Consider the following 25,675-nt stretch of genomic DNA (forward strand, 5'->3'; position numbering starts at 1 on the left):
GGCTGAAATGAAAGGAAAAGAGTTCACTATGCCTAATTGCTCCCACACATGCTGACCCTCAGGACAGCAACACTCAAATCTGGGAGTTTGAAGTTGAAGTAGCCACCGGGTCCTGCCTCAACACTCGAAACTGAAGTGGTAACGATCTCGGGACCGCCAACTGCATTGGAGGATTCTGGAGCGTCGGCAGTAAGCAAAGTAAGCTCCGCTCGTACTCCGCTCGGCATATCAGGAAATTTGATCGAGACAGGAACATCATCCGAACTGTTGTAGACGGCTGCTTTGAACAAGTAGGAGTGGGACCGCTTGTCATAACCAGTCACATAGTGCAAAGGTCCAAAATCAGTGTCCGATCCGGCAGACAAGGTGTGCGTCATGGTGTTGGAGGCTAAAAGTCTTGTGACGTGGTAGCTGGTGGACCGAGTGGTCTGTTCCGGATCGGCCGTGAATGTCAGCAAAGTGGGTACCCATTGCGACTCTTCTAAATGGGCCAGCATTGGAGCATAGGCTGCCCCGATCACTCTGTCTGAGTTCCTCTCCGCTCCTAAAAGAAAGACGGCTTCGGCAACAGAACCGATCCAGAACGGATAGGTGACGTATTTGTCCCTGGAGGGAAGCCCGTCGGGATTATTTGGAAAAGTGCACGCGAATTCGCCGATCAAGGTTTGATGCTGGATGTGATCAAAGCGTCCAGACTGCTTGACAAAGCCATCGGGTGTGTCGTAGATGTGAAAGTCACCGCCCATATCTGCATGTGTCAAGTTCATCGATAGCTCTGATGCTGATGCGATAATGGTGATGTCCGGGAACCTCTCTTTAATGGCATCGTAAAACATGCGAAGACGGTAGGACTGATAAGATTCGAGCCCCCCAGTTAGGTGGTCTTCATTGCCAACTTCCACATATTGCACTTTCCAGGGCTTTGGAAAACCGAGAGATGCACGGTGTGCACCCCATGTCGTTTCAACTGAACCTGTCAAGAATTCAAGCTCGTTGAGAGTGTCCTGGACAACGGGTTCCAGTTCTTCTGCTGTGAGTGGTCCACTGACATAGTTTAGGCCAGACCAGACCGCAAGGACTGCTCATCGATTAATACAGATGGTTAAAGAAGTGGGAGGAAGGAAGCAGTTCAGTACATACCGGGTGCAATCTCAAGATCCTCACATAGCTGAAGAAACTCAGCCAATCCCAGGCCATCTGTTTCATAGTACCCCCAGACCGCATCTCGGCCTGGTCGGTAGGGAATTGGACCCAGGGTCTCCTGCCATTTATACTGGGTGTTTGGAAGAATACCATCGATGTTGCCTCCGCCAGGAAATCGGAGAAAGCTCTGTTCCGGAATCAGTGACATTTAACAGTCTTAGAGGCACAGTACGCACAGGTTTCAGGTCGGCGATCGCCTCGACGAGATCCTTTCGTAGGCCATTTGCGCGATTCTTATACGTCGGCGGGAACAGGCTGATCAAGTTGAAATCTAATGATCCCCCAGCTACTGCCTGTTCATCATCAGCCACGAGACGATGTATTCGGTTGCATTCAGCACTTACTTCCGCGTCGAATGTGATCGAGAAGCTGTTGTTGGTATTTGAAGCGGCTTGTCGAGTAGTGAAACTAAATTGATGCTTAGTCCAGACATGGGCAGTGCTTCTTGACCGAACATGGACGCTTGCGAATGTCTGACTTGACAAGGTTGACTGAAGAGATACGGTGAAGTCTCCCGAATAGTCACCCCTCACAAAAAAAGAGCCTGTATATCGCTGAGGTTTGACAGAGATTCCCCACCAGCCGTGATTTGCAAAACCTATAAGGCCCGAGCGATTTTCAGGTCGGGCGACGTGCAGGTTGTAAGGCAGCGCACTGGATAATGGATTGCTGCTTTGAGTGACAGAGAGAGATGCCTCGTTGACAGGAGTATAGGCCTCCAGACTCTTGTTCTGAAAGGCTCGATTCCGAATCAACTCTGCATACAAACCCCCGTCGCCGCTGTGATTGATCTCCTATCTCCCAGATAAGCCAGTTGTTCGTCAGACTACCAGAAGACCCCATACCTCAAACATGATGCCATATTGCAGGGAACTGGTGGTGTTTCCTTTGGATCCTACTGTGATGTTGACACTAGCTGCTAGCCCAATCATCAGAAGATGGGGGATCAATCTCAAAGTACTGGAAACACCCATAGTGAGAGCGCGAGCATTCGGTGACTTGATGATCAAGGAAGGAGGGAGCCAGGAATATGCAGAACACGAGACTTTTTCCTGCCGCAAAGGAGGATTGGAGAAGCTTTATAAGGTAGCGCGGTGGTGTCTGCCTTTGGTGATGGAGGTGAAATACTGCGGAGATTTCGTCCTCCCATCAGAATCAACTCCGCAAAAACGTGCATAGAAGCTCTTCTTCCTACGATTTCTGAAATACGAATACTCTGTTGACATCATTCGCGGCGGCGAGGCTAGGAACCCATTCTATGGCGATCCGCCAGGGCCCCCCTGGATCGTACCCAAGTGGTGTAATGATCCCTGTGATTCGACAAAAAACATGACATGCACACCACATGCAGGATCGCATGGTGGGCCATGAATGTTTGTCACCGATGGAAGTGGCCACCCTGTCACGGTCGCTGGAGGGTTCAAGGCTGTCATTGTCGGCTCTGGAACTGGTTCGGAAAGGATGAAGATGAAGAGCCATCAGACCGAACAGGGACTGTCAGTCACCCAACTCCGCAAAGCAATAAGGGAGGAATAAAACTGAGCGCATTATTGGACAGGAATGTCAAGGTTGTGGGTAGTGTTCCAATCAATGGGACATTAACTGAAAACTCTCTGAAACATCGCGGATCACGACGTTGAGAGAGCCATACGCGTCTCCGAACTAGATGTGGTCTTGCACTATCAGTGGCCTACGTAAGTATACTGTGACCCCTAAACACCCCGTGTGGGTGGGTCGCAGTATACTTACGTAGGCCACTGATAGTATGCAGCGGTGGTTGTAGTGGCCCGTGCATACGCATACGAATAAGACGGCCGGCTCTTCGAGATCTCCACATGCTTCAAGTTCTTGACAGTGCGGTCAGCTCTCAAGTGGAATTTGAAATCCCTCGTCGGCCCAGGTTGAGATGAGAAGTCACCTTCAAGGGGCTTTTGTTGGACGGGAGCATGCAGAATTTACCAATCTTCTCACTCAGTAGATTTGGTGTTGCTAGCTAAGATTTTCTAGCAAATCGAGGAATCTACTTTGTTCTTCCCTCTTATCACCTTCCCCAGCTGTTGTTTAATTGTGGACCCTATTGATTTGACGGGGACATTCTAGAGCCTGTCAAGTAACTCCTTACCATGCGGAGTCACTGACTATATGCGAACAGAGTTTCGACTTTCGCCAACACGAGTTGGAGGCCATTCGGCCCAACGACGTCCAAATTGCTTCAGCAGGACCATCCCAGTTTTTCCTACCATGAGTGCTTCCATCGGATCAGCTATATATACACGTACACAGGACAGGCGGCAACTAGAACCCTAGCCTCTCATTCTATCTTCATCGAGACAACCAATTTGAGCTATGTATCGTATGCTTTGATCTATGGAAGATCTACCGCCTAGATACTCTATATTAGAGGCAGCTAGTTAGCCCGACGACTTTTGGCCTCACGAAGGAGCGGAATGAAACGGCATATTCCCAGAATCTTTGTTTTCGTCAACGCCGTGTATACTAATCAAGTATAGGCGATGGCCGTGTCGAGGTTAACCTCGATCCCAAGGTCTGCAGAACGGTCGCGAAGTGCTAGGGGGTCTGTATCGCAGGTCAGAGAACCTGTTAGCTAGGCAGAGGGTCCAAGTCTGTGGGGTCTGATTTTAAAGACTGAATCTTAGAGTCCGGTAGACTCTACTAGTTCCCACAATATACATAGTATCCTAGGGCCAACCACGGTTTCCTACGAACTGTGGTCGTTCGCACGACCACCCCAACCCCGCGATGCTTCTCGTCGTAGGGCAGTACCCGTCGCGTGGTCCGTCCTAGGCCTTGCAATTATTCGCGAGTCCTGAGCTCACGAGTTCGAGCCAGAAGTGCGAGCCGGCTTGCGAGTCGAGTCCAAAAAGCCGGCTCGCCGCGAGTAATTGCAAGGTCTAGTAGACATAGCCACTGTACCTAGTAGTAGCACCCCAGCCGTCGTCAGAACACAAAATGCTGTGCCACAAGAGAGCTTTTTGCTCGCAAGCATCCCCGCCGATATCAACAGAAACCATAGATCGCCTGTCCGATGGCGATGAACTCTCCATCTTCTGCGCGGTGTAGCCTATGTAGCATTCGTGGTCCGTAGAGCGACCAAGTAGCTCAACCTAACGAGCGGATAGGATATACGCCTACAAGAGGTAAAGGACTGACAGTTAATTTCCCTTGTCATAACCCAAGAGTCCTTAGACCCCGGGCCAGTCCGAGAGCGGGGAGTCCTCCGAGAACCTCACACTTAATCGACCACTAAATACTAAAAGAAGTTACTTCGGCATACTCCCCGCCAAGGGGTCACAAGTCCCTTTCGAAGTTCTCTACGTTGACCGGCGATTTACATTAAGACTGCCGTCTCCCTGTGACGGTTGCTTCTCCTCACAAGCAAATAGGACCCCCTCGTCGGAGGGAGAAGGGTCACCAAGAAAAGGCGGGGTCTGACCGACGAGGGGGTTCAAGTCTATTGCTTGCCGGGGGAATAGGCGATCTTTACTCTCAGTATCCAGATCGGAAGACTATATCTTAAGGCTTGTCTGAAGTACTTTGGTGAATTCATCATCACTCGGGCGCGCGGCATGGCCCATCCTCGCACACCTGCAATTCGAATTCAGATGTTCCGTGACCGTTCGGGGCTTATTTGGCACAAAAATAGGTTTGGGTGAGAAATAACAAGTTAATGACGTCCCTGTGCTTCTGGTCGGAAATCAAGGGAGACAAGCGCACTCACGGGGAAAGCTCGGGAGTGCTCAGGAGCAGCTTACTTAGGGCCGCAAGCTGACTAACCCCTTCTGTGCTCCACTGGAGCCGATCGTTTCCCGTCACCGATATTACACTTTGAAAAAGCACTCCAGTCGATCAAGTCCGACCTCCGCGCTTTGAATCCCCTTAACCTCTTTATGAAACTCTCAGGTCCTTTCCTCATGTTCATCTCTTCCATCTTCTTCTCCAGCATTTCCATGCTCACTCTCTAGTTTCTAGTCAGAAGGTATACCTTTTACCAAACCTCTTTGTGAAGACGTGGTTGGATGGGCTCAGTATGCTCTCCGAGAGGTCTGGAGCCTTTTTGTTCTACAGACTCAGGTACGGCAAGACGTGAGTCTACCTATGATTGAACATGAGATCTAGGCGCTCAAACACGTCCAAGCAACGATAACTACTGTAGCCAAGATGTTCATGACCTGGGTCCATTGACTTGATGGCCTTCAATTCCCTCCAATGGCCTGGTCTCATTCTCAAAAGGTGCCCTCTATCGTCCACATGTCACCTTTCCAAGCTTCTTTGGTGCTAAATCGAAGAGTCTGATATGGTGAATCGTTCACTTGACAAAGGTTATTAGTCCTCGTCGACTAGTCACTCAGAGACCCATCTTTCCGTTCGTTGCCTGAGGCGTCTCTGTAGCTTCCCTCCAGCGATTCCAACAACAGCTTAGCTTCCCTTTCCATGGTCTCGACCACGTGAAGCAACCCAGTATTCACCGATAGCCTGCGGATCAAAAGAACCGTCTATTCAAGCCACTCATCTCCTCTCTGCACCCTTCCAAGCAAACGGCTCGCCCTCCTAGACATGGACCCTGATTTTTCTAAGCTTTGCTGTGGAGACCAAAGCCCACATCCACCATGACTGCATGATCGATATCCCCTTGATCACCCCAATCTTAAAGCCGCTTCGACGCGACCCGATGAGCGAGGCGGCAATAGCGGACTTAAGCACAAACAGCGGTTGTCTGCCCACCATCATTGTTATCCACAATCGCTTTCTCGGCGCTCGATCGCGGTCGAAGACGGGCCCACTTGAAGCTGATTAGAATCATTCGCGTTAACACCTCCGTCATTATTTTCAGGGGGGGACTGCTTGTAACCGTCCGCCATGTCACGGGTGGGGGGTCGATTTCATCGTAGTGCGAAATCCGGGCTGGAATTGGAGCGCTGCTCGGGATTAAGCGCTCGGAGCTGGCTGGAGGAGGGAGAAGGCTTTCTAGTCCGAAATGTCTTTGTAGCGATTGTTTTTGGAAAAGGGACTTGCGTAAGGTCTTACGGCTTGAGGGATAAATAGAAAGACAATTCCCTGGTAGAAGAAGCATTCATTCCCGACTTTGATCAAACGATCCTTGAGCAGAAATCGCAAGAAAAAAGGACAAGAAAGAGCATCTCTCAACCGCCAATTCGATCTTATATAGCGTCCATCACGCGTCTATCAAAGCAAGAGTGCTAGTCAAAGTCGACATTTCGAAAGATGGCCGAGTACGCAAAGAATCGGCCTGCGGGCTTCAAGAACGCCGTGGAAAAAGTTGCTATTGTGGGCGTAAGTCTCTGGGAAATATTCAACTTCTGCCACCCGGACAAGAAATACTGATCACAAGATTTGTTCGATAGGCTGGAGGAACCGTGGGAAAGCATATTGTCGCTGCCCTTCTCCAGACGGGCCAGCACACCATCACTGCACTGACTCGTCAAGGAAGTAGCAGCAAGCTTCCCGAGGGAATCCGCGTGGCCCAGGTTGACTACGACGACGAAGCCACTCTGGTTGCCGCTCTGCGAGGGCAGCAGTTCCTCATCATCACACTCAGTCCAACTGCACCCCAAGGCACTCACAGCAAGCTGGTCCAGGCAGCCGCCAAGGCCGGAATTCCCTACATCATGCCCAACGGATACGGAGGGGACCTCGAAAAAGTAAAACTGGGCCAGGAGTCCATGTTAGGCCCCGTGGCCAAGGCCTATCGGGACGAGATTGAAAGTCTCGGGATGCAGTGGATCACCGTATGCTGTGGCTTTTGGTACGACTACAGTCTTGCCGGCACGGAGCTGCGCTTCGGATTCGATTTTCACCAAAAAACGCTGACACTGTATGATGACGGCAACACCAAGAACTCGGTCTCGACTCTGGCGCAGGTGGGACGCGCTGTGGCGAAGCTTCTGAGCCTCAAGGAGGTGCCGGATGATGAGCACGACGAGAGTCTGACGCTGTCACGGTGGCTGAAGAAAGGTCTCTACGTGACAAGTTTTACAATCAGTCAGAGGGAGATGTTTGAAAGCGTCAAGCGTGTCACAAAGACCACGGATGAGGACTGGAAGGTCACCTATGAGTCTACCAAGAAGCGATACGAAGATGGTCTGGCCCTCTTCAAGACTGGGAACCGACTGGGCTTTGGCAAGTTACTCTACGCCAGAGGCTTCTTCCCCGAAGACCCGAGTAGTTTCCCGGATAAATCGCAGAACCAACTGCTGGGGTTGCCAGATGAAGATCTGGATGAAGCCACCCGGGCTGCAATCGACATGGTCGCGGAATGAGCACTGGAAAATTGATGTCGGGTGTGGCATCATTAATGGAGAAAGTGCTGTTTCATCTCTCGGGCCAGCATGTGGGAGGAAAAAACGGAACATGTATTTCGTGATTAATCTATCCTCTTTCATGCGTTGATCATGGTTTGATACCCTTTTGTATGAAAAATCTTCAAACAATCCATCTTCACATTAGGAAGCTGTAGATGTACATGATGCAGATCTCTCGTCTCTGGACGTATCCTCATAATACCTGATCGGATCAAGCAATGACATTCAGGGCAACTCCCGTCAATATAGATACATGCCCGCACTGAAATAACATGTTTAATCTGGCAATTAAATTGTTTTCCCCATTGTGGCTGCATCCACGCGGATGATACGAGCGTGCCTGTTGTGATTAGGTAAGGCTCTGGAAGCCCTGTCAAGAAGTGTGGCGCTGCTGCAGGGCTTTGTATATTTTTGTCATCACTTATTTCATTGCGCAGAAGCCCAGAATAATTCAGTCAGATCTTTCAAACTATGACGGATGACCGCTGGTGATCAATCTCTCGACTGGTAGTCATTTCCCGAGTAAGCTCCTCAACAGTCGCTGGGATATTGTGTCACGAGAGGTCGAAACTTCGGTGCCATTCCCACTGCAAGACAGCGATGACAGCTTTTTCTACTCATTTCCGCTTACCAAGGGTGGCATCAATTGGGCTGAATCAGCCCAATTCATCCAGGAATGGTCGATTTTCAATGTCCAGATAATTCCAAGACCTACAGTGGCAAGCAACCTGTTGATGGTCTGCTTGAGATTCGGTGCGAATGCCGACTGTGGAGACTTCCCCGCATTTTTCTCAATCAGCGTCAGTACCAGTGCGAGCCTGTGTGAGACACACTTCCTCTCTGTCTCTATTTCATCCAGCTTAGGCTTCCGCCTGACGTGGATGAATCATCCTGATCAACAATTGCCTCTTCCTTTACACCAAGGCTACTCGTTGATGATGATCATGATGTTCAAAATCGGTGAGCCTTGTCGCAAAGGTGGCGAGGAGATACGACACTCCCGCCAACTGGACAGATCCACTCTGAGCCGGTTTCCAGCCTGATCAGCGTGATTAGATAAGAAGTGGAGGTGCGGATGCTGTCACTCTTCCAGCGTCCAGTCACAAAGCAGAAGTGGGAAAAAAAACACAAAGGCGAGAAGTGCGAATGATCGACAGTCTCCTCCCTCCCGCGCAGATAACGGCACATGGCCGAGGCAATGTATATAAAAAGTCTCCGCATCTCCATCCGTGTTCGAAGAATCTCCCTTTTCAGCCGTGACTCGCCCGGGCCTCTGTCGTATCGCGACAGCACATTGACCCGTCATGGCTCTTTTTTCACGATTCAAGGCCTATGTCAAGGGCCCGGAGACAGTCCCTGGCGAAGCTAAACTGCTCCGGAAAATCGATGCATTTATCCTATCCTTCTGTTGTCTTTGCTACTTTGCCAACTATCTCGACCGCAGTAACCTCAACAATGCATACGTTTCAGGAATGAAAGAAGAGCTTCATTTCAAGGGGAATCAGCTCAATGTAATTAATACGGTGTTCACTGTTGGGTAGGACCACTCCCCCCCCCCCCCCCCGGCCAAGCAAAGTCCCGTCGTGGGCATCTGCGGCTATTCAAAATTTGTGAGAACCGCGAGGATCTGACAATCCGATAGATACATCATCGGGCAGATTCCCTCCAATCTAGCTCTCACATACATGCGCCCTCATCTCTTCTTCCCGGCAATGATGCTCATCTGGGGTGGTCTGACCATGGTCACGGCCGCGGTGCATAATCCCCAGGGCATCATGGCGATTCGGTTCTTTCTCGGGCTCGCCGAATCAAGCACCTTTGTCGGCACACATTATATTCTCGGCTCATGGTATACCGAAAAAGAGCTGGGCAAGCGGAGCGGCATCTTCACGGCGTCGGGGTTGGCGGGGACCATGTTCGGTGGATTCATTCAAACCGGTATTCAGAGATCTCTGAACGGGACTCACGGACTTGCCGGATGGCGATGGCTTTTCATTGTAAGATCATTAGTGGATGTCCCATTTACAGCAATGACTTACATCCTAACAACGAACACAGATTGACGGACTGATCACGATTCCGATCGCCATTTATGGGTTCTTACTCTTCCCCGATACCCCGACCACCACAAAGGCGCCCTATTTGACCTCGGAAGAACGGACCATGGCCATTGATCGCATTCCCAAGTCGGGCGTGGCCAAAGTCCCGCTCAATTTGACCTTCGTCAAACGTGTCTTCACCTCATGGCACTGGTACGGCTTTGTGGTACTTTGGATCATCGCGGGAGAGACCGAATCCTTTTCCAGTAATGCTTTGTTGGCTCTTTATATGAAATCCTCTCCCAGTCATCACTATACAATCGCTCAATTGAACAACTACCCCACCGGCGTGCCGGCCGTCGGGATCGTCTCCACGCTGTTCTGGGCAACCCTGACCGATTTCATGGGTGGCAAACGGTACCTCGTCGGTTACTTCATTGCGATCACTGGAATCGTGACATCGGTTCTCATCTTGACGTGCTTCGACAACACCGCGGTTGTGTTTGGCGCATACTACTGGGCGGGCGCGGTCTATGCCTGTCAAGCCACATTTTTCGCCTGGTGCAACGATGCGATGAGATATCAGGATGATCGGTTCCGGTCCGTGGTCATTGCCAGCATGAACATGGGAAGTAATGCCGTGAATGCCTGGTGGATCCTTCTTTTCTACTCGGCCAATTTTGCGCCTCGCTTCACCAAGGGTATGTGGGCGATGATTGGTTGCTCCATTGCCTTGGCCTTGTGGACGACGGGAATCGTTTTGATGACAACGCGCGAGGAGAGAACCCGCGAGAGTCAAGCCCTGCTTCAAGAACCTGACCGAGATGACACCAAACAAATCGAGGGTATCACTCGAGAGGTCTGACCACTGAAATGAAATAAGTAATGGTAATGATAATGACGATGTGAAGATCTTTGATTTTGAACGAGGTGATTTTGTGACGCATTCATCAATAGGCCATTGTACACCACACTCACGTATGCAGCCTCGGAAGGCCCACGGAGCGGATTTTTGACTTAATCTTCCCCTGGAACAGCAACGCTCGAGACTTCTTTGCAAATCCTCAATAGCTCCTCCTGCTTGTCCACCTTTCCAGCTCCCGGGTGAGTGGTCCTGGCACCTGCTGTAGTCAAAAATGATCCACTTGGTAGAGCCGCCAATCTCCCCATGCCTGTCGCCCAATCGGCCAGTGCTTTTCCCGGCTCCTCTAGTCCAGACGAAGCCATACTCCCGCCCATCTTTGTCCGCACCCACCCGGGATGCATACTGACAACCTGAACGTCCCGACCCCATCGCCGCGAGAATGCGTTGGCGAGCATCACATCATGGAGCTTACTATCACCGTATGAATGGGACTGCGTGACATTGCGCAAGCTCTCGTCTCCCCCGTAATGACTGTCCGAGCTCATGTACAGCAGCCGCGACGTCGGCTTCTTCATCAAACATGTCAAGATGTAGGGCGCCAGCGTATTCACGGCAAATACGGCCGAGATCTTATCAGCGGTGATTTCGCGACTCGCTGTGGCACCGTATCCAATGCCTGCATTGTGGATGATCGCGTCGAATGTCCCCAAATCGTTGGCTTCCTGGGCCAATCTCTTTGTTTCGGAAATGGATCGCAGGTCCGCTACAAGAACGGCTTCTGCCTGTGGGACTGCCTCTTGCGTTGATGCAGCACGGGCGGCGTTTCGTGCATGGAGAACGACCGAATGGCCTCTCCCTACAAGAATCTTGGCTGTCGCAAGACCGATGCCGTCGCTGGATCCAGTGATGAAAATTCGAGCCATGGGCTGGATCTGGAGAGGAATACAAAGAGGGTCAATCAGATGAGTATGGATATCAAAGAGACACCAGTGGGTGGATGTTGATTGATGCAAAAGTATCGCACACGCATCTTCAACGGTGCCTGATCACCCAACCGTCCGCGGGGAACTCGGAGACAGTGACGTCATGTCCTTCTTCTTTGTATGGCATGAATGACATGAATCGAATCCTAGAATGACCTAGACGATAGCATACGCGTCTTTATTGACACTGAGATGCTGCTATCTGATCATAGCGGCGACTAGGAAGCCTCCGTTCGCCGCGGAAAAGCCATAAAAAAACGTGATTCAAGGCGTGGCAACGCTTGACTTTCGGACATGATATAGTCTGGGCCAGGGGAAGATCAACTGTACAAGGACATTTGACGGGCTGGTCACAAGTGGTCTACGAGAATGAGATGAGCCCCGATAGTGGACCGATGGACATTGACAACCTGCCGTCGTTGGCACAAGTCATGAAACAAGCTTCGCCTGCCCATGACCATCTACGTACATAGAGACCACAACTACACTGATTCGTGGGTTGAGCTAACCAAATCAGGAAGTCGAGTATGTCCGTTGTTCTGCGCTAGACCAAAAGGGACAGTAGCTCACGTGCGCCAGCGGAGACCTTTTCCCTGATCGCGTAATGAATTGAGAACCACGTCCGAAAGCATCAACGAGTTTGAATTAAGAGGTCCCACTACGAGTATATTCTCACGAGAATCTGCCAGACTGACTGAGAGGACTTGTTTCATATGCATGATCGATTATCTACCCGGCCTCCTCATCTCTGCTCGACGCCCCTCGCTGAATCCTCGAGCGAAGGGCAATTCATGAGTGTTGAGCGGAGTTCTGCACCTCAGATGTGAAAAATGACTGGGTCCGGCACAGAGTGAGCCAAATCCTGCACACCACATGGCTGGGATGCTGGTAGCGAATGGGACCCGAGTCTCATCCAATGATACCATGGCGGGATCCATCAAGATAATCCAACGGCGAAACCACGAACCGATCTCGCCAGGGGATCGGGCTCCCTTCTCTATTTTTTTGGCCATCGGCTAACGGGTCTGGCGCGTCCGAGACCTGAAAGTGGGGGACTGGTGCCACAAGATAAGCAAAAGACGGCACCGTTCTTGTCATCAGCCACTAAAATGGTGTGATGGGAGTCGTTGCCTGTCGGTTGCTGCAAGAAATTATGCCCTCGTCGAAGCCTTATTATTAGCGGTGCAAAGTTCCCTTTCCCGCTCCAGCGAGAGCGCTCTCGACTTTCCCCGGGGTTTCCCTTTCTTCGTCCCTTTGAGCGGGTTAGGCTGGTCGTCATAATGTCCAGGTATTTTCAGACAGCGGACGATAAATTGGGGGGCAAGGAGATTGTGCGCGACGTGGAAGCGCCCGTGTTGGACACGGTGCCCACGTTCAAGGCTGCAAGTTCAGAAGATGGTCAGATTGTGACCGAGCAAGAGCGACAAAATTTGCGCCGGGGGCTGTCACAACGCCATGTGCAAATGATTGCGATCGCTGGTGCTATTGTATGTAATTCCTCTTGCGTCGAATTCTGAGCCTTCTCGATCGCAACATGATGTTCCCTCTGGTGATTGAAAAGGGTTGGTGGTTCGTTGGCTAATGTTCGGATACACATCTAGGGCACGGGATTGTTCCTCGGCCTCGGTGGTTCGATCGCAACTGGCGGTCCCCTCGGAGCGCTTCTCGGATATATGTTCGTTGGAGTGATTGTCTGCTCGATTCAATTTGCCTTGGGAGAGGTCACGGCGTTGCTCCCAGTGACGGGTTCGTTCGTTCGCCATGCAGAGGTGCTGGTTGATCCTGCTCTTTCCTTTGCAATCGGCTGGAACATCGTGTATGGATGCTTTTTGAGCGTGCCAAGTGAAATCTCCGCCGCCGTCGTGTTGATCCAGTACTGGACGGACATCAATGCCGCCGTGTGGGTGACCATTCTGATTGTGGTCTCTGTGGTCGTCGCCATTTCGTTTATTCGTGTGTATGGTGAGGTGGAGTTTGTCTTTGCTCTTCTCAAAATCCTGCTGGTCATCTTCGTCGTGATTCTGGGTCTTGTGATCAGCTTGGGCGGCGTCCCAGGTGAGTTTGGGTTTTGCTCTTTTTCCTCGTGGACTTCTTCGACGAGTCTTTAGCAGTTACGAATTGGTGCTGACTGTGTCGATCTCTCAGGACATCCTCGGTCAGGATTCCACTACTGGAAAACCCCCGGCCCATTTGTCGAATACATTGCGACCGGTAACTGGGGACAGTTCCTCGGATTCTGGGCCGTCATGACCAACGCCGTCTACTCCTTTGCGGGTGTCGAATCCATCGCCATGGCCGCTGCGGAAACGGTGAATCCGCGTCAAAACATCCCAAAGGCGTGTAAGCGTGTCTTCGCCCGTGTCACCATCTTTTACCTGGCCACCGTACTGGTCGTGGGCATGTTGGTTTCGAGCGACGATCCCGCCTTGGGTGAAAGTTCGGGCACCGCAGCGCAGAGTCCATTCGTGATTGCCGCTAGCAGCGCTGGTATTAAAGTGATCCCTTCCGTGGTCAACGCAATCTGTTTGACATCTGCATGGTCCGCATCGAACCAGAGCATTCTTGCAGGAACAAGAACGCTATATGGTCTCGCGATCAAGGGTCATGCCCCCAAAATTTTCCTTCGGACCAATGCGTGGGGAGTTCCCTACATGTGTGTGCTGCTACAGGTGGCTTTCTCCTTCCTGGCTTACATGTGCGTTTCAAATAGCGCATTGACTGTCTTCTGGTGGTTTGTCGATCTTACTGCCGCGGGTACACTAGTCTCATGGATTTGCATCTCCTTGAATCATATCCGCTTGTTACAGGCCTTGAAAAAGCAGAATATCTCACCTGATGCCCTGCCGTGGCACAACCGCATCACAAGTAAGTAGCTTGCTTACCACCCGGAATTTGTGCCCTTGTCTATCCGTCTTCGGTCCGCTAACGTTTCTCTTCAGGGTACACCAGTTGGTTCGCCTTGATCTCGTGTACGATCATCCTTCTCACGGGTGGCTTTACCGTCTTTACAAAGGGCAACTGGGACACAGCTTCCTTCGTGTCTAGCTACTTGTGAGTAAACTCCATTCCACTAATCCCAGGTCAACCAGGTCTTTGGATCTTGATACTAACCTACGCTTGAAGGGACATTCCTCTCGTACTCTGCGCATACGGAGGCTACAAGCTGATCCGGCGAACCAAAATCGTTCCTCTCGACATGGTTCCCCTTGAACAAGCGCTTTATGAAGCCGAAAACGATCCAGAGAATGTGCCTCTCAAGAAGGACAGTCTCTTTTCCAAGTTCAACATTCTGTGGGGATAAAAATCCCCCGCCTGGCACAGGCATGCCATGGCCACGGGAAACATTTTATAGCATGTTTCAACACATATCAAATGCATAATGACTAATTTCTGTTGGCTGTCTCCCTCATTTTTGAGATGATTGATTTGATGATTTCACGCCTGGTGATATTGAGTAGGTCCACAAGTGACTGTTGAATGATTCTACTTGTGTAACTTGATATATAAGCCTCCATCGACGTACAAGAGTCAATTTTGCAAGAGAATAGCTGCGCCACAGTGTCCAACATATGAAGGTGTAGATTCTTGAATATCGGCCTCTCAACGAGCAATAAAGATGAGCGCTTGTCAATGCCTTTTCATATTTACCTCATGCCTCTTGTCTATTCCTAGCGATCCTTCAAGCATTGCATCATTACATCATGGAAGCAACCGTTCTAGTACGCCCCCTTTCGAGACTTGTACTTTGGCTGGTCAACAGACTTGACCTTGTCCAAGGATGTAAGCACGGGAGTGGTGTTGATCAGCTCAAAGCTATTCAACTTGGCACCGCTTTCCTGTTGAGCCCACAAACTCAACGCAATCCAGTTGGTACCATGGTAGTTCAGAATACCCTCGGGAACAGGGAAGCTCGTCTGGGGTCCGACGTTGTTGACGTATTTTCCGTACTGGTACCCGTTGACGAACAGCTGCACACGGTAAGCGTCCGGAGGGGCAGTGCTGTTGCCAAAGTTAAAGTACAGCGGGATGTCGTAGCCTGATGGAAGATCAAGGTCAAAGCTGGCACTGTAGAAGCGAATGCCGGGCTTGGTGAGACCGGTGAATGGACTGCTGGAATCCCAATTCTTGGTGGATGGCTTGGGCTGGTGGAAACCTTGACGTTCGGCGTAAAGACCTCCCTCATTGAGAGGTCCGCGGACTGTGTCGCGGTAGTCCTCACCTCCAAGGTTGCCGGTCAGCTTCCAAGAGATGGCGCTGGCGTCGTGTCCAGCCAGGTTGTAGCGGATGATACCACGAGGGTTCTTCATGCCCTCTTGACCGATGACCCAGTTCTCGTCCAGACCCATGTTGTCAATGACCACCGTGATCACGTACTTTTTGCCTGTGGCCAGGGAGGGGAGCGTATACGTAGCGTTGTAATTGTCGTTAGAACCACTTCCCTCCCAGGAGCCAACGTATGTCTCATTGACCCAGACAGAGTGGCCATAAGCGGAACCACCCTGAGTCTGAATGAAGAATGTGGATTCTTTGCCATTGGCAACGAAGTGACCGCGGTAGAGGAGAGTACCTGTGTGGTATCCATAGTCGGACGAGAAGAGAGTAGTTGGGGTCTGAAGCTCGTGGGCGGTGTTGAGGGTGTGAGGCTGGTCAGCAGACGTCCACGCAGAGTCATCGTACGAGTTCTTGACTTCAGGAAGAGTATCGATGGATTGCCACTTCAGATCCTTCAGGCTGGGAAGATGGATCTCAGGTGTGGAGTAGGACACACTGGCCGACCAAATGCCATTGTCGTCGACGTTAGTCTTTGTCTTCTTGCCGTTGATGATAAGATTTTTGGCAGAGGATGGGGCGCCAATGATCTCAATGGGAGTGGTGGCGTTGAAGTCCGCCTGAATGTGCAAATCCTTTCCACTCAGGAATGCACTGCGAACCAGATAGCCGGCCTTCACAATGATTGAAGAATCGATTGTCTTCTTGCTGACGTAGCCAGGTGCCTTGCCCTTGGTTGGCAGGTGAGGCACCCAGTAGTTGTAGGCAGAGTTACGGTCTTTCATCCGTGGTCAGCACATGAACAGTCACACTAGTTTTAGAGGAGCAACTTACCGAGAAGGAAGACTTTCAGGTCTCCGATCTTAATAATTCGGCGCTTACTCGAAACATCCCAAGCGACGACAAGGGCATCGCCAATCTTCTTTGAAGTGATGCCCGAGGAGGATCCCTCAATGACAGAGCTGGCAGAGGCACCGGTGACAGCAAACTCATGATGCTCGCCAGGTCCACCATACAGAATGAGGACCTTTCCATTATCGAACTTCTTCCATGTGAACACCTCGGCAGTAGAGTAGAGAATGTTGCTACCAGCCACATCATAGTCGGTCACATGAATCTTTGAGTCCCGGCCACTCAATGTGAGTTCACCACCGAGTTGGGGAATAGTGAGCTCACCCGCGCTCGTTGGAAGAGTGAGTTGATACTTCACCGAGGCTTGGCTGTTGTAGTTAGAATGACGGATGACGAAGAACGAGCCGGCAGAACTGCTTTCTCCGAGCAGAGGAGTCACAGTCAGGTCCGCAGTCTTGGTGTATTTCGAAGTAGTCAAATTTCCAGGGTTGGCCACAACATAGCCAGGGGAAACCTTGGCGAAGTTGCCCAGTAGTTTAAGCTCGGAATACTTCTCTCTGGTGACGTTACGCGATTCAGATATGGCAGAGCCATAGTCGTACGATGTGTAACCACCAGGGTGACCCAGATTACCCCAATTCGTACCGCCGAAGATCTTGACGTATGTCAGTCAGGGAGCCCTACTTTCGGGTGAGGAGAGGGCTGCCAACGTACCATGTACAAGTTGAAGAATGTGACGCCAAAGCTAAAGTCGTTCTTGTAGAACACTCTCTCGAACTCGTGATTCAGCAAATGTGCGCACTTTGCGAAGCCTACCCCACCCCAGGGGTCGAAAGCTCCACCTTGGAACTATTTTGCTCAACATGTTAGTATACTATATTTCGGTTCCTCTGGAGAAAGCTGGTTTGGACGACTGCAGGCATACCTCAACGATAGAGAAGGGCGTGGTAGGGCTTTGTTCTTCGTGCAAGGTGTGGTAATTGGTGGGCAGATTGCCATCCGGCCAAACAGAAGGATTGGCACAGTCGAATCCAAGAGGGTAGCCATCATGGCCATAGATGTCGACTGCACCCTTACCGGTACCGGGTGCGTTGTGACCGCCAGCATAGGCATCATTGCTGATGAAGGGAACCACGATTCCTGCATCACGAGCATGATCTTCGATGTATTGCATGTAAGAGCCGTCGGGGAAATCTTCATAGCCACAGCAAGCTCCAGAGTACTCATTTTCGGGCTGGTACAGAATGATCGGTCCACCGTTGGTGATCTGCGCCTTTGCAATGGTCTTCGCGATGTGCGAGGCGTAGCTAAATCCTTTCTGTTAGGATCCAGTCGTGACATGGTATCGATTGCGAGAAGCGCGGGGTAAATTACATACTTGTCTGTCGATTTGAGGTAGTCTCCAATGCTTGTTCGCAGTGTGCCATTTACCCTTTGTAGCCATCCAGGGAAACCACCGCCGGAAACTTCGGCGTTGATGTAAGGACCGGGACGGGCTAGCAAGTAGATTCCAGCCTCTTTTGCCGCATCAAAAAAGGGCTGCAAGTCAAAGATGCCCTCAGCTGTGTAGTGGCCGGGCTTGCCTTCCAACAAGGCCCAGTCGACGTAGAAAGACACGCAGTTGAATCCCAATGCCTTGATTTTCTCAAAGACATCGATGTACAATGAGGCAACGGGCAACCTATCGAACACCATTGTCAGGGACACTGTATATCCAAGTAGGTGGGTTCTCATTCGATAGCGTACCGGTAGGGGTGAACTTCACCACTGAACATCATCAATCGCTCACCATTGATGAAAATTGAGTGCTTGTCCCAAGTCACCTGCCGGGCACATGACCGTCAGTCTGCTGGTCCTCCAAACCGCCTGTCCACCAGGGCTGCAATCTGAGACGAGTTGCTAAGCTCACATATTTTTGAAGCAACTCCCGCTTTGAAGCATCAGCATGCTCGCGAAGAGTGAAGCCGTCAAGCTTGTGGCTGATAGCAGCACCTGAGACCTGTGCCGCCAAGGCAGCCAGGGCCAACGAAGACAGGAGCTTCATGGCGAATAATTTCCACGGCGCGCTGTCGTGAAGAAGCCGAATTGAGGAAGCAACCTTTTTCTTTTATTCCTTCGGCTTTTCGAAAGAAAAAAAAATATTTTGCACCGGAGGGATCGACAGGTCTACATATACTTCAGGTCCTGGTTGCAGGACGCATCGATCGACAAACCAGTCAAGCTCGCTGCGCTTATGACCCATGCCGCACATTCCGACGCATTGTCATCGCGTGCATTCCCATTGCTCACCCACAGGCTTTCTCAATGGTCATCGAGCTTTTGGGCCCTCAGGCTCCAGACGCGAGTCTGTATCCCAACCCCGCCTCTTTCAAAAAGTGCGTCATTGCAGAGACTTGAAGAGGAGGCAAGCACGAAAAGTGGGGAACATTCGAGGGAGTCCAACCCCAAGAAGGCGAAAAGCCGACGTGAGAATGGTTTGAACCGGAGCGACACAGCGGCTGAACAGGGGGGCAGAAGACACTTGCACCCGGTCTGGAAGGAGGAAAGATGATCGTCAATCTACAACATCGACCAGGACCGGTTTGCGGGGTGTGGAACCTCCGCAATTTTTCCGCTTATCGCAAGGTTCCGATTTCGCGAGTCATTTTCTGGAAGATGACCAGCGCTCGAGTGGAACATGCGATGATGGTCTGTCGCTGCGTCTTGCCTACAGTGCGACGGGATGTTCTGCAAAGTAAAGACTCGGCAAGCCGTGCAGTGCGGTCCAAAATGAGTGACTTCCAATTGCATCGTACTCATATCACTGCTATCAATGCCTCAACGTCACAGCCGCAACTGTACAACGCAATTCAGGCCAATACTGTGAATGTCTGCAGATCAACGAGACATCTCTGGATATTCGATGACCCGAGAACATTACCTGACTCGGGGATACCGGGATGGTTTCGCCAGTCCGTGCCCTGTCGAGGCAATTCTCGTGCGTCAGTCCATCGAGCTCTCTAGGGAGTACGGAGGGGCTCGAGGTACATCCGCCAATTGATTTCAATCCATGGTCTCTGCGCATGTATTGAGGTCCTGCAGAGACTTGCAGGCTGTGGATTGGACTGCAAGTGAGACTTCCGAGTGCTACTGCGGGGAAAACGGAAGCCGTCTCCAAATTTACCCGGTCCATCCAGCACTTTTTGCTTCGCAACTTGTGGAAACACACAGAGTGGATCTGACGGTGTCGATCGCATGACGCTCGCCTTCTCGTCCGATTCTTTCGGATATTATTCAGCAAGACAAGACGCAGGAAAAAAAATGCGGTCACCAGGTTGGTCAGCCGAGCCGAGCGTAGTCGTAGCTTCGTCTTCGGCAATTGAGCGGTCCAGGAAACGACAGTGGTAAGCATGAAATCCATACCTACTCGATCTTCCACACACACACACAGAGCAATTAAATGGCATCCCGACGTACAAAAGCCCCCCTAATCACTTGCGTTCGTAATCGAAAACTGTAGAGGGCAGGGGGCAGGTGTAGAGATGCCGGGAACCCCCCGTTATTCATCTAGGGTCACAAAAGGAAAAGACGGCATGACATAGATGTTTTGCGGGTCATAATACAGAATAAACTATTTAGACAGTTTGGTTGAATCGGTCCTCCTCATCGCCAGCCTTGGTATAAGTTTCACGAGTGTCCATCTGCTCCTGCTCATCCTGGCCCAAAGCAAGATTTTCTTTCTTCAACAGATCTTCCTCGACCGCAACCGGGGGATCAATCTCGGTCTCCTGCTCGACCTCGATAACGGTCTCAGCCTCCTTGAGGGGAGTCTTTTGCGTTTTGATGTTGTGGTTGTTGACAGGTGTAGAATCGTTAAAGATGCGCAGAAGCATGGCGCGGCGATCTTCCTTAGGAAGCATCAGGTTGATGGAGTGCAGGGATCGCCAGAGGGGCAGAACCATTCGCTCGCTAGAAATGAAAGCATTAGCATACCATTACCCGAAAAAGTGTGTTGAGGAGAATGACAGGGGTGAAGCATCGCTTACTTTAGGCCATCTTCCTTGCCGTTGGGCTCGACCCGCAGAATACTGCAGCCCATTGGGATGTCCTTGACACGCTCACCAATCTCGTCAAGCTGCTTCCAACCATTGTCATTGACCTTGGGGAACATCTCAATGAGCAGGCGGCGCAGAGTCTCCCTCTGGGTCAGTGTCACGGTGCGGACATCGCCGAGCCACGGCTCAATGATTCTCAACCCGTCTGTCTGAATACGCCAACGGCAAACGTTCTCACGTTGGGCATCCTGCTTCACAAACATCTTCACACCGCAGTGGACAAACTTCATACCAGAACCTTCGTTCATCGTGAGAATATCGCGAGCGAGCGCACTTGTGTAGTAAACAGTCCGAGTGGGTTGGCCCTCGGCATTACGCACCATCCACCGATCGCGGGGGAACCGCTCTGATAGATCAAAGAACTCATAGACGGGCACCAGCTCAGGGTGGTTAGGGTCCAGGTACTTGTAAGGCTCTTCCTGGGCCACCTTCTTCTTGAACCCTTGGGCCAAGGGAGCTGGAGCAGTGGCCGCTGGAGTGGTCTCGGTAGAAGTACCAACGTGCTCAGTCTCGACCACGGCAGGAGGAGGACGGTGAACCGGACGATCACCGATCAACACCTCGTTACCATCATCGAGCTTAGCTCTCTTCGCTGGAACTTCATCGTCCAAATCATCACCTTCGCGCTTGGCAGGTGATCCAGGCTCTGAGGCGTCGAGGGTTACCGAGTATGGGGGCTGGTTGGAAGCCTCGGCGACCGATGCATTCTTGGCCAATTCGGCCTCGACTTCGGCGTCCGCCGGGACCAATTCATCCAAAGAATCTAACTTTTGATAGGGCTCGGCGTCTTTCTTGTTGCGACTATCAAGCTCGGCGGCAAGCGCTGCAACTGATCCCTTGGGCAGGAGTGGAATGACGTTTCCAGAGGTTTCAGGCTTCGCCTTGATCTCGGAGATTTTCTCGAGAACGGTGATGAAAAAGCCACCGGTATCCTGAAGGTGAGGATAAATGCGCATGCAGCGTTCGAGCGGAAGCTCTGCGGTCTCTCCGGAAGGAGGGAACATACCCTCCGCCAGTCTCGCCAGGCCGTTGCTGGTCTCCTCTTGCTGTCTCTGCTCAAGGACGTCCTTCCAGCTGGACCAGATACGGCCCTCACGATCCATGACCTTCCAGGACTTGAGACCAGGGCGGCGCTTGAGACCGGCAAGCTCCTCGCTGCAGTCAATGATCTTGACATTCGCAGCACCACCGCATCGCTCAATGGCGCTGGCAATGACTGCTTCGTTCTCAACAGGGTTCATACTGCAGGTGGAGTACACGACGCGTCCGCCAACCTTCAGCATTTGCAGAGCACGAACGAGAATGCGCGCCTGGGTAGTGTAAAGACCTAGGGCGCTAGAAGGGCTCCAGTCTTTCCAAACACCATAATTCTTCCGGGCGGTGCCGTCTCCCGAGCAGGGAACATCAGCCAAGATACGGTCAAACTTCAGGTATCGGTTGATAGGGCGCTTGCCCTCAGGAGCGGGCAGAGGAGGAAGCTTGATGGACGGGTACATTGTGGCATCGTGGTTCGTCACAATCAAATTAGGCGAGCTGAGACGCTTCATCTGGTGAATCAGAAGATGGGCACGCTTGTAGTCACTGTCGTTGGCGATCAGTAGTCCCGTGGTACGGCCGTCATCATTCAGGCCCTCAGGGCCCAGGGGCTCAGGTCCGGCATTGCCCTCCTTCACCTGCTTAGCAACATCCAGGATAGTTTCCTCTTCACCGGCATGCAGAGCCTCCATTAACTGTGCTGATTTACTGCCCGGGGCAGCGCACATATCCAAGACAGTCATGCCCGGACGAATATCAATGAGAAGGGGAGGAATCATGCTGACAAGCTCTTGCCGACTGATGTTTCCGACTTCGGTCTCCGCAACGAGGAACTTTTGGAACGATGCGAAGGGCGCATGACGGCGAATGACTTGCTTGGGAGTGGTCATCGACCAGGCGAGCTGGTCTGGATACCACGACACAGGCCGTGGCGGCTCGACGGGCTGGCCTTCATACTCAATCGAAGTGATTTGGGGAACGTAGAAGTCTTTGAGTCGTTGCTGAACTGCGAGCGCATGGCTTCAGAAGCGAAGGTCAGCGAAAATCCAACGTAGACAATTTGAACAGTCTTGATGTCATGGAGCATTGTCGCGACACATACCCCCGAGAACCGGTGAAACGGAAGCTGTTCGGCAGATCTCTCTTAATTGCATTCCAGAATTCTTCCTTTTCTTCCTCGGGAATGAACTCAGGCTCGTTGTAGTATTTCTCGAGCTTTTCGTTAGTACGGCTGATGTCTTGCCAATTGGTGGAGCGCTCTGAGCGGCCACCGCCGCCGCCTCTACCACCGCGGTTTCCCTGCAATGAACATCGATTAATTTGACTGACTTGAAGTTTCGTTGTAATTGAAGCTGTTTCTTACCTTTCTGCCGCCGCGTTTACCCATTTTGTATATGAAAGCGTTCGCGGTTGGCGTTAGGACTGCGGCATCAAAAAAAAAGAGGGAAGATGCACCAGATTATCTAATCTCTCCTGTGGGGCAGACTCGTGCCAACACCCAATCACCATTCGCAGGTGCTCCGACTTGTGGCAGTGGACGATGATGGCTTAATGGCAATCCGCAATACCAAAAAATGCTTCCAGCTTGCGCCCTTTTGTCTTTCCAAATAGCCATCAGATTGTCACATTCTTGAGTGAGATTCAATCACTCCAAATACTGGGCAGCATGTGTACAGGAAACAATCCAGGAGTCACCAGTAGACAAAGGAAAAAGAGGCTCGATTGGTCTGCCACAACCCAGGCGACAGACTATGTATAGTCTACTATGGCAAACCATTAATTGCTATTTCACACACAAGTCCAGGGTCTAAACGTCAACCCAAAACAATGATTGATAATACATTCAAACAAACACCCACAACCCCGGGTCCGAGGACTCCAGGACAGTCTTCTTTTAATCGCATCTACGATCAACGGAGGGCAACTTAAGACAGGTTGCGAGACATGTCGTTGCGAATGCGCTGGTAGTCGAGAATACCCTCAATGCTTCCGACAGCGCTCATGGCAAGGTCCTGATCCCACAGCTTGCGGGTGGCGAAGTCCATGACATCCTTCGCGGTGATGGAGCCGATGACACGCTCAATGTCCTCGGGGGTGAGACGGCGACCAGTGGTCACAATCTGACGGCCAATATCCTCAGCGACAGCGGTGGTGCCATCAAGGGACAGGAGGATGGAAGCCTTGAGCTGCGCCTTGGCACGGTCGACCTCAGCGCTGGAGACGCTGCGGCACAGGCGAGACCACTCACGGAGAGTGAAGTGGATCAAGTCGTCAAGGTTGGTCAGGTTCTCGGAGACAAGGTAGATACCCCACAGACTGTAAATTCAAGAAGTGTTAGACAAGGCTATCATAAATGGCAGGGTGGAGGAAAGTAGCAGGGACTTCGCTCAAGATGCATGGGAGATGGGGCCAATGGTTCGTAAACTCACCCAGTGTCGCTGTAGCTGGTAGAGAAACTCATGAAGCTGTTGGCCAAGTGGTGGTGGCTGACGTGGTAGCTGAGCTTGCTACCAAGGAAAGGAGACTGGCCCATGGCACGGTCCCAGTTGCCGACGATAGCCTGAGCAACGAGAGCGGTGAAATAGTCGTCATCCTTCCAGCTGACACCCTCAACGGCAAGAGCGATGTGGGCAGAGGGAATGGTGTCGTCGCGAAGACGAACCTCGGAACCGATGAACTCGGGGGTACGCTTCTGCTCAGCAGCAATGGCGAGGGCAGCAGAGGTGGGAGGCTGGCTGGGAAGGCCACCGAAGTGCTCCTCAGCAAGACGAACGAGCTGCTCGTGGGGAATACCACCAGCACCAACGAGGACCATGCGGTCAGCAGTGTAGTTGGTCTTGATGTAGTCCGTCAAGTTCTCGCGGGTGATGGTCTGGATGTTCTCCTTGGGGCCAAGGATGGTGCGACCGAGGGGCTGGCCCTGGTAGGCGGTAGCGTGGAGGTGGTCAAAAACGACCTCCTCAAGCTGCTTGTCAACCTCCTCCTGCTCACGCAGGATCACGTCACGCTCACGCTCAATGGCGGCGGGCTCAAGCTTGGAGTTCTGGAGGATATCGGAGAGAATGTCGACGGCCTTGGGGACATCGTTATTGAAAGCCTTGGCGTAGTAGACAGTGTTTTCGCGCTGCGGGTATTCCAATTAGTGTCTTGTGCGCTTGAACGATGACAACGCTGGGGATTCCGGTCGTACCGATGTGTAGGCGTTGAGGTGAGCACCCATGTTCTCAATCTCCAACTCCAATTGGTGCTGCGAGCGCTTGTTGGTACCCTGTTCAAAGCTTCTGTTAGTGACATCCCGCTTTTCATGGTCAAATACGAGGATGACATCTAACCTTGAAGGCCAAGTGCTCAAGGAAGTGTGCGGTGCCGTTGGTCTTGTCAGTCTCTGACCGGGAGCCAGCATCGATCCACACGCCGACGGTGGATGTCTGGGCCCATGGCGAGTAGTCGGTCGCGATCTAATAGTATGTGTTAGCGAAGACGCAGCGCCAACCATCCAGGTATGATTCGACGGCGATGCGGAACGTACGGTGAATCCGTTAGAGAGGGTGGTAGACTGGGTGGTGGATGGCAGCGCAACCGGCGAAGCGAAGCCACGCTTCACGGGCTGGATGGACTTGAGAGCCGCACGGCTCCGGAGAGCCTGGTTGAGGTTGAGAGCCAAGCGGCGGGAGGCCATTGCGGACAAATGGAATGGATGAGAGGGGAAGGGAGGTTGAGAAGAAAGAGCTGGTGTCGTCGGGGCCCTGAGGTTGAAGTTCGGAAGTCAAATTGTTCGCCCAGCTCATCAGCCAATCACATGACCCGCTTTTCCAAACCGCCTTTCCCATCCCGATTACTTCCTTGCTCGCTGTCTGGTCAAGGACTTCCCAGATACCCGACCATAGGGTGAGTACTTTATCGTGAACACGACTGCAATTGGAGGAAGGTGCACAGAAATAATTATGTGGAACTTCATCTTTCACATTTTTACTCTTTTTTTTGAATGGAGAAG

At 51.7% G+C, this 25,675-nt stretch overlaps 8 protein-coding genes across 8 annotated transcripts; 3 read left to right on the plus strand and 5 right to left on the minus strand.

The window, feature by feature from the left end:
- Positions 1-32: 32 nt before the first annotated feature.
- Positions 33-2,177, minus strand: POX_c03740 (Alpha-L-arabinofuranosidase A; the record flags this gene model as incomplete). The annotated part of the gene is made up of 5 exons (XM_050112630.1): positions 33-1,078; positions 1,141-1,330; positions 1,380-1,496; positions 1,548-1,997; positions 2,049-2,177. The coding sequence occupies 5 exons, from the start codon at positions 2,175-2,177 to the stop codon at positions 33-35; spliced, it is 1,932 nt and encodes a 643-aa protein (XP_049970186.1).
- Positions 2,178-6,447: 4,270 nt separating this feature from the next.
- On the plus strand, positions 6,448-7,502 carry POX_c03741 (uncharacterized protein; the record flags this gene model as incomplete). Its single annotated transcript, XM_050112631.1, has 2 exons — positions 6,448-6,516; positions 6,588-7,502. 2 exons carry the CDS (start codon positions 6,448-6,450, stop codon positions 7,500-7,502), a joined length of 984 nt encoding a protein of 327 aa, XP_049970187.1.
- A 1,346-nt stretch (positions 7,503-8,848) lies between these two features.
- POX_c03742 (Pantothenate transporter liz1) lies at positions 8,849-10,448 on the plus strand (the record flags this gene model as incomplete). Its single annotated transcript, XM_050112632.1, has 3 exons — positions 8,849-9,081; positions 9,187-9,541; positions 9,603-10,448. 3 exons carry the CDS (start codon positions 8,849-8,851, stop codon positions 10,446-10,448), a joined length of 1,434 nt encoding a protein of 477 aa, XP_049970188.1.
- Positions 10,449-10,600: 152 nt separating this feature from the next.
- Positions 10,601-11,371, minus strand: POX_c03743 (putative oxidoreductase; the record flags this gene model as incomplete). The annotated part of the gene is made up of 1 exon (XM_050112633.1): positions 10,601-11,371. The coding sequence occupies one exon, from the start codon at positions 11,369-11,371 to the stop codon at positions 10,601-10,603; it is 771 nt and encodes a 256-aa protein (XP_049970189.1).
- Positions 11,372-12,711: 1,340 nt separating this feature from the next.
- On the plus strand, positions 12,712-14,732 carry POX_c03744 (uncharacterized protein; the record flags this gene model as incomplete). Its single annotated transcript, XM_050112634.1, has 5 exons — positions 12,712-12,918; positions 13,033-13,486; positions 13,577-14,296; positions 14,371-14,482; positions 14,555-14,732. The coding sequence occupies 5 exons, from the start codon at positions 12,712-12,714 to the stop codon at positions 14,730-14,732; spliced, it is 1,671 nt and encodes a 556-aa protein (XP_049970190.1).
- A 415-nt stretch (positions 14,733-15,147) lies between these two features.
- POX_c03745 (putative beta-galactosidase A) lies at positions 15,148-18,596 on the minus strand (the record flags this gene model as incomplete). Its single annotated transcript, XM_050112635.1, has 7 exons — positions 15,148-16,478; positions 16,535-17,207; positions 17,267-17,401; positions 17,478-17,859; positions 17,931-18,233; positions 18,299-18,375; positions 18,462-18,596. The coding sequence occupies 7 exons, from the start codon at positions 18,594-18,596 to the stop codon at positions 15,148-15,150; spliced, it is 3,036 nt and encodes a 1,011-aa protein (XP_049970191.1).
- Positions 18,597-20,166: 1,570 nt separating this feature from the next.
- Positions 20,167-23,068, minus strand: POX_c03746 (Multisite-specific tRNA:(cytosine-C(5))-methyltransferase; the record flags this gene model as incomplete). The annotated part of the gene is made up of 4 exons (XM_050112636.1): positions 20,167-20,500; positions 20,578-22,701; positions 22,784-22,980; positions 23,045-23,068. 4 exons carry the CDS (start codon positions 23,066-23,068, stop codon positions 20,167-20,169), a joined length of 2,679 nt encoding a protein of 892 aa, XP_049970192.1.
- A 538-nt stretch (positions 23,069-23,606) lies between these two features.
- On the minus strand, positions 23,607-25,360 carry POX_c03747 (Mitochondrial-processing peptidase subunit beta; the record flags this gene model as incomplete). Its single annotated transcript, XM_050112637.1, has 5 exons — positions 23,607-23,997; positions 24,111-24,805; positions 24,872-24,949; positions 25,014-25,139; positions 25,211-25,360. 5 exons carry the CDS (start codon positions 25,358-25,360, stop codon positions 23,607-23,609), a joined length of 1,440 nt encoding a protein of 479 aa, XP_049970193.1.
- Between the last annotated feature and the right edge of the window lie 315 nt (positions 25,361-25,675).

The sequence above is a fragment of the Penicillium oxalicum genome, chromosome III, assembly GCF_001723175.1.
Source record: "Penicillium oxalicum strain HP7-1 chromosome III, whole genome shotgun sequence".
Taxonomy (NCBI): Eukaryota; Fungi; Ascomycota; class Eurotiomycetes; order Eurotiales; family Aspergillaceae; genus Penicillium; species Penicillium oxalicum.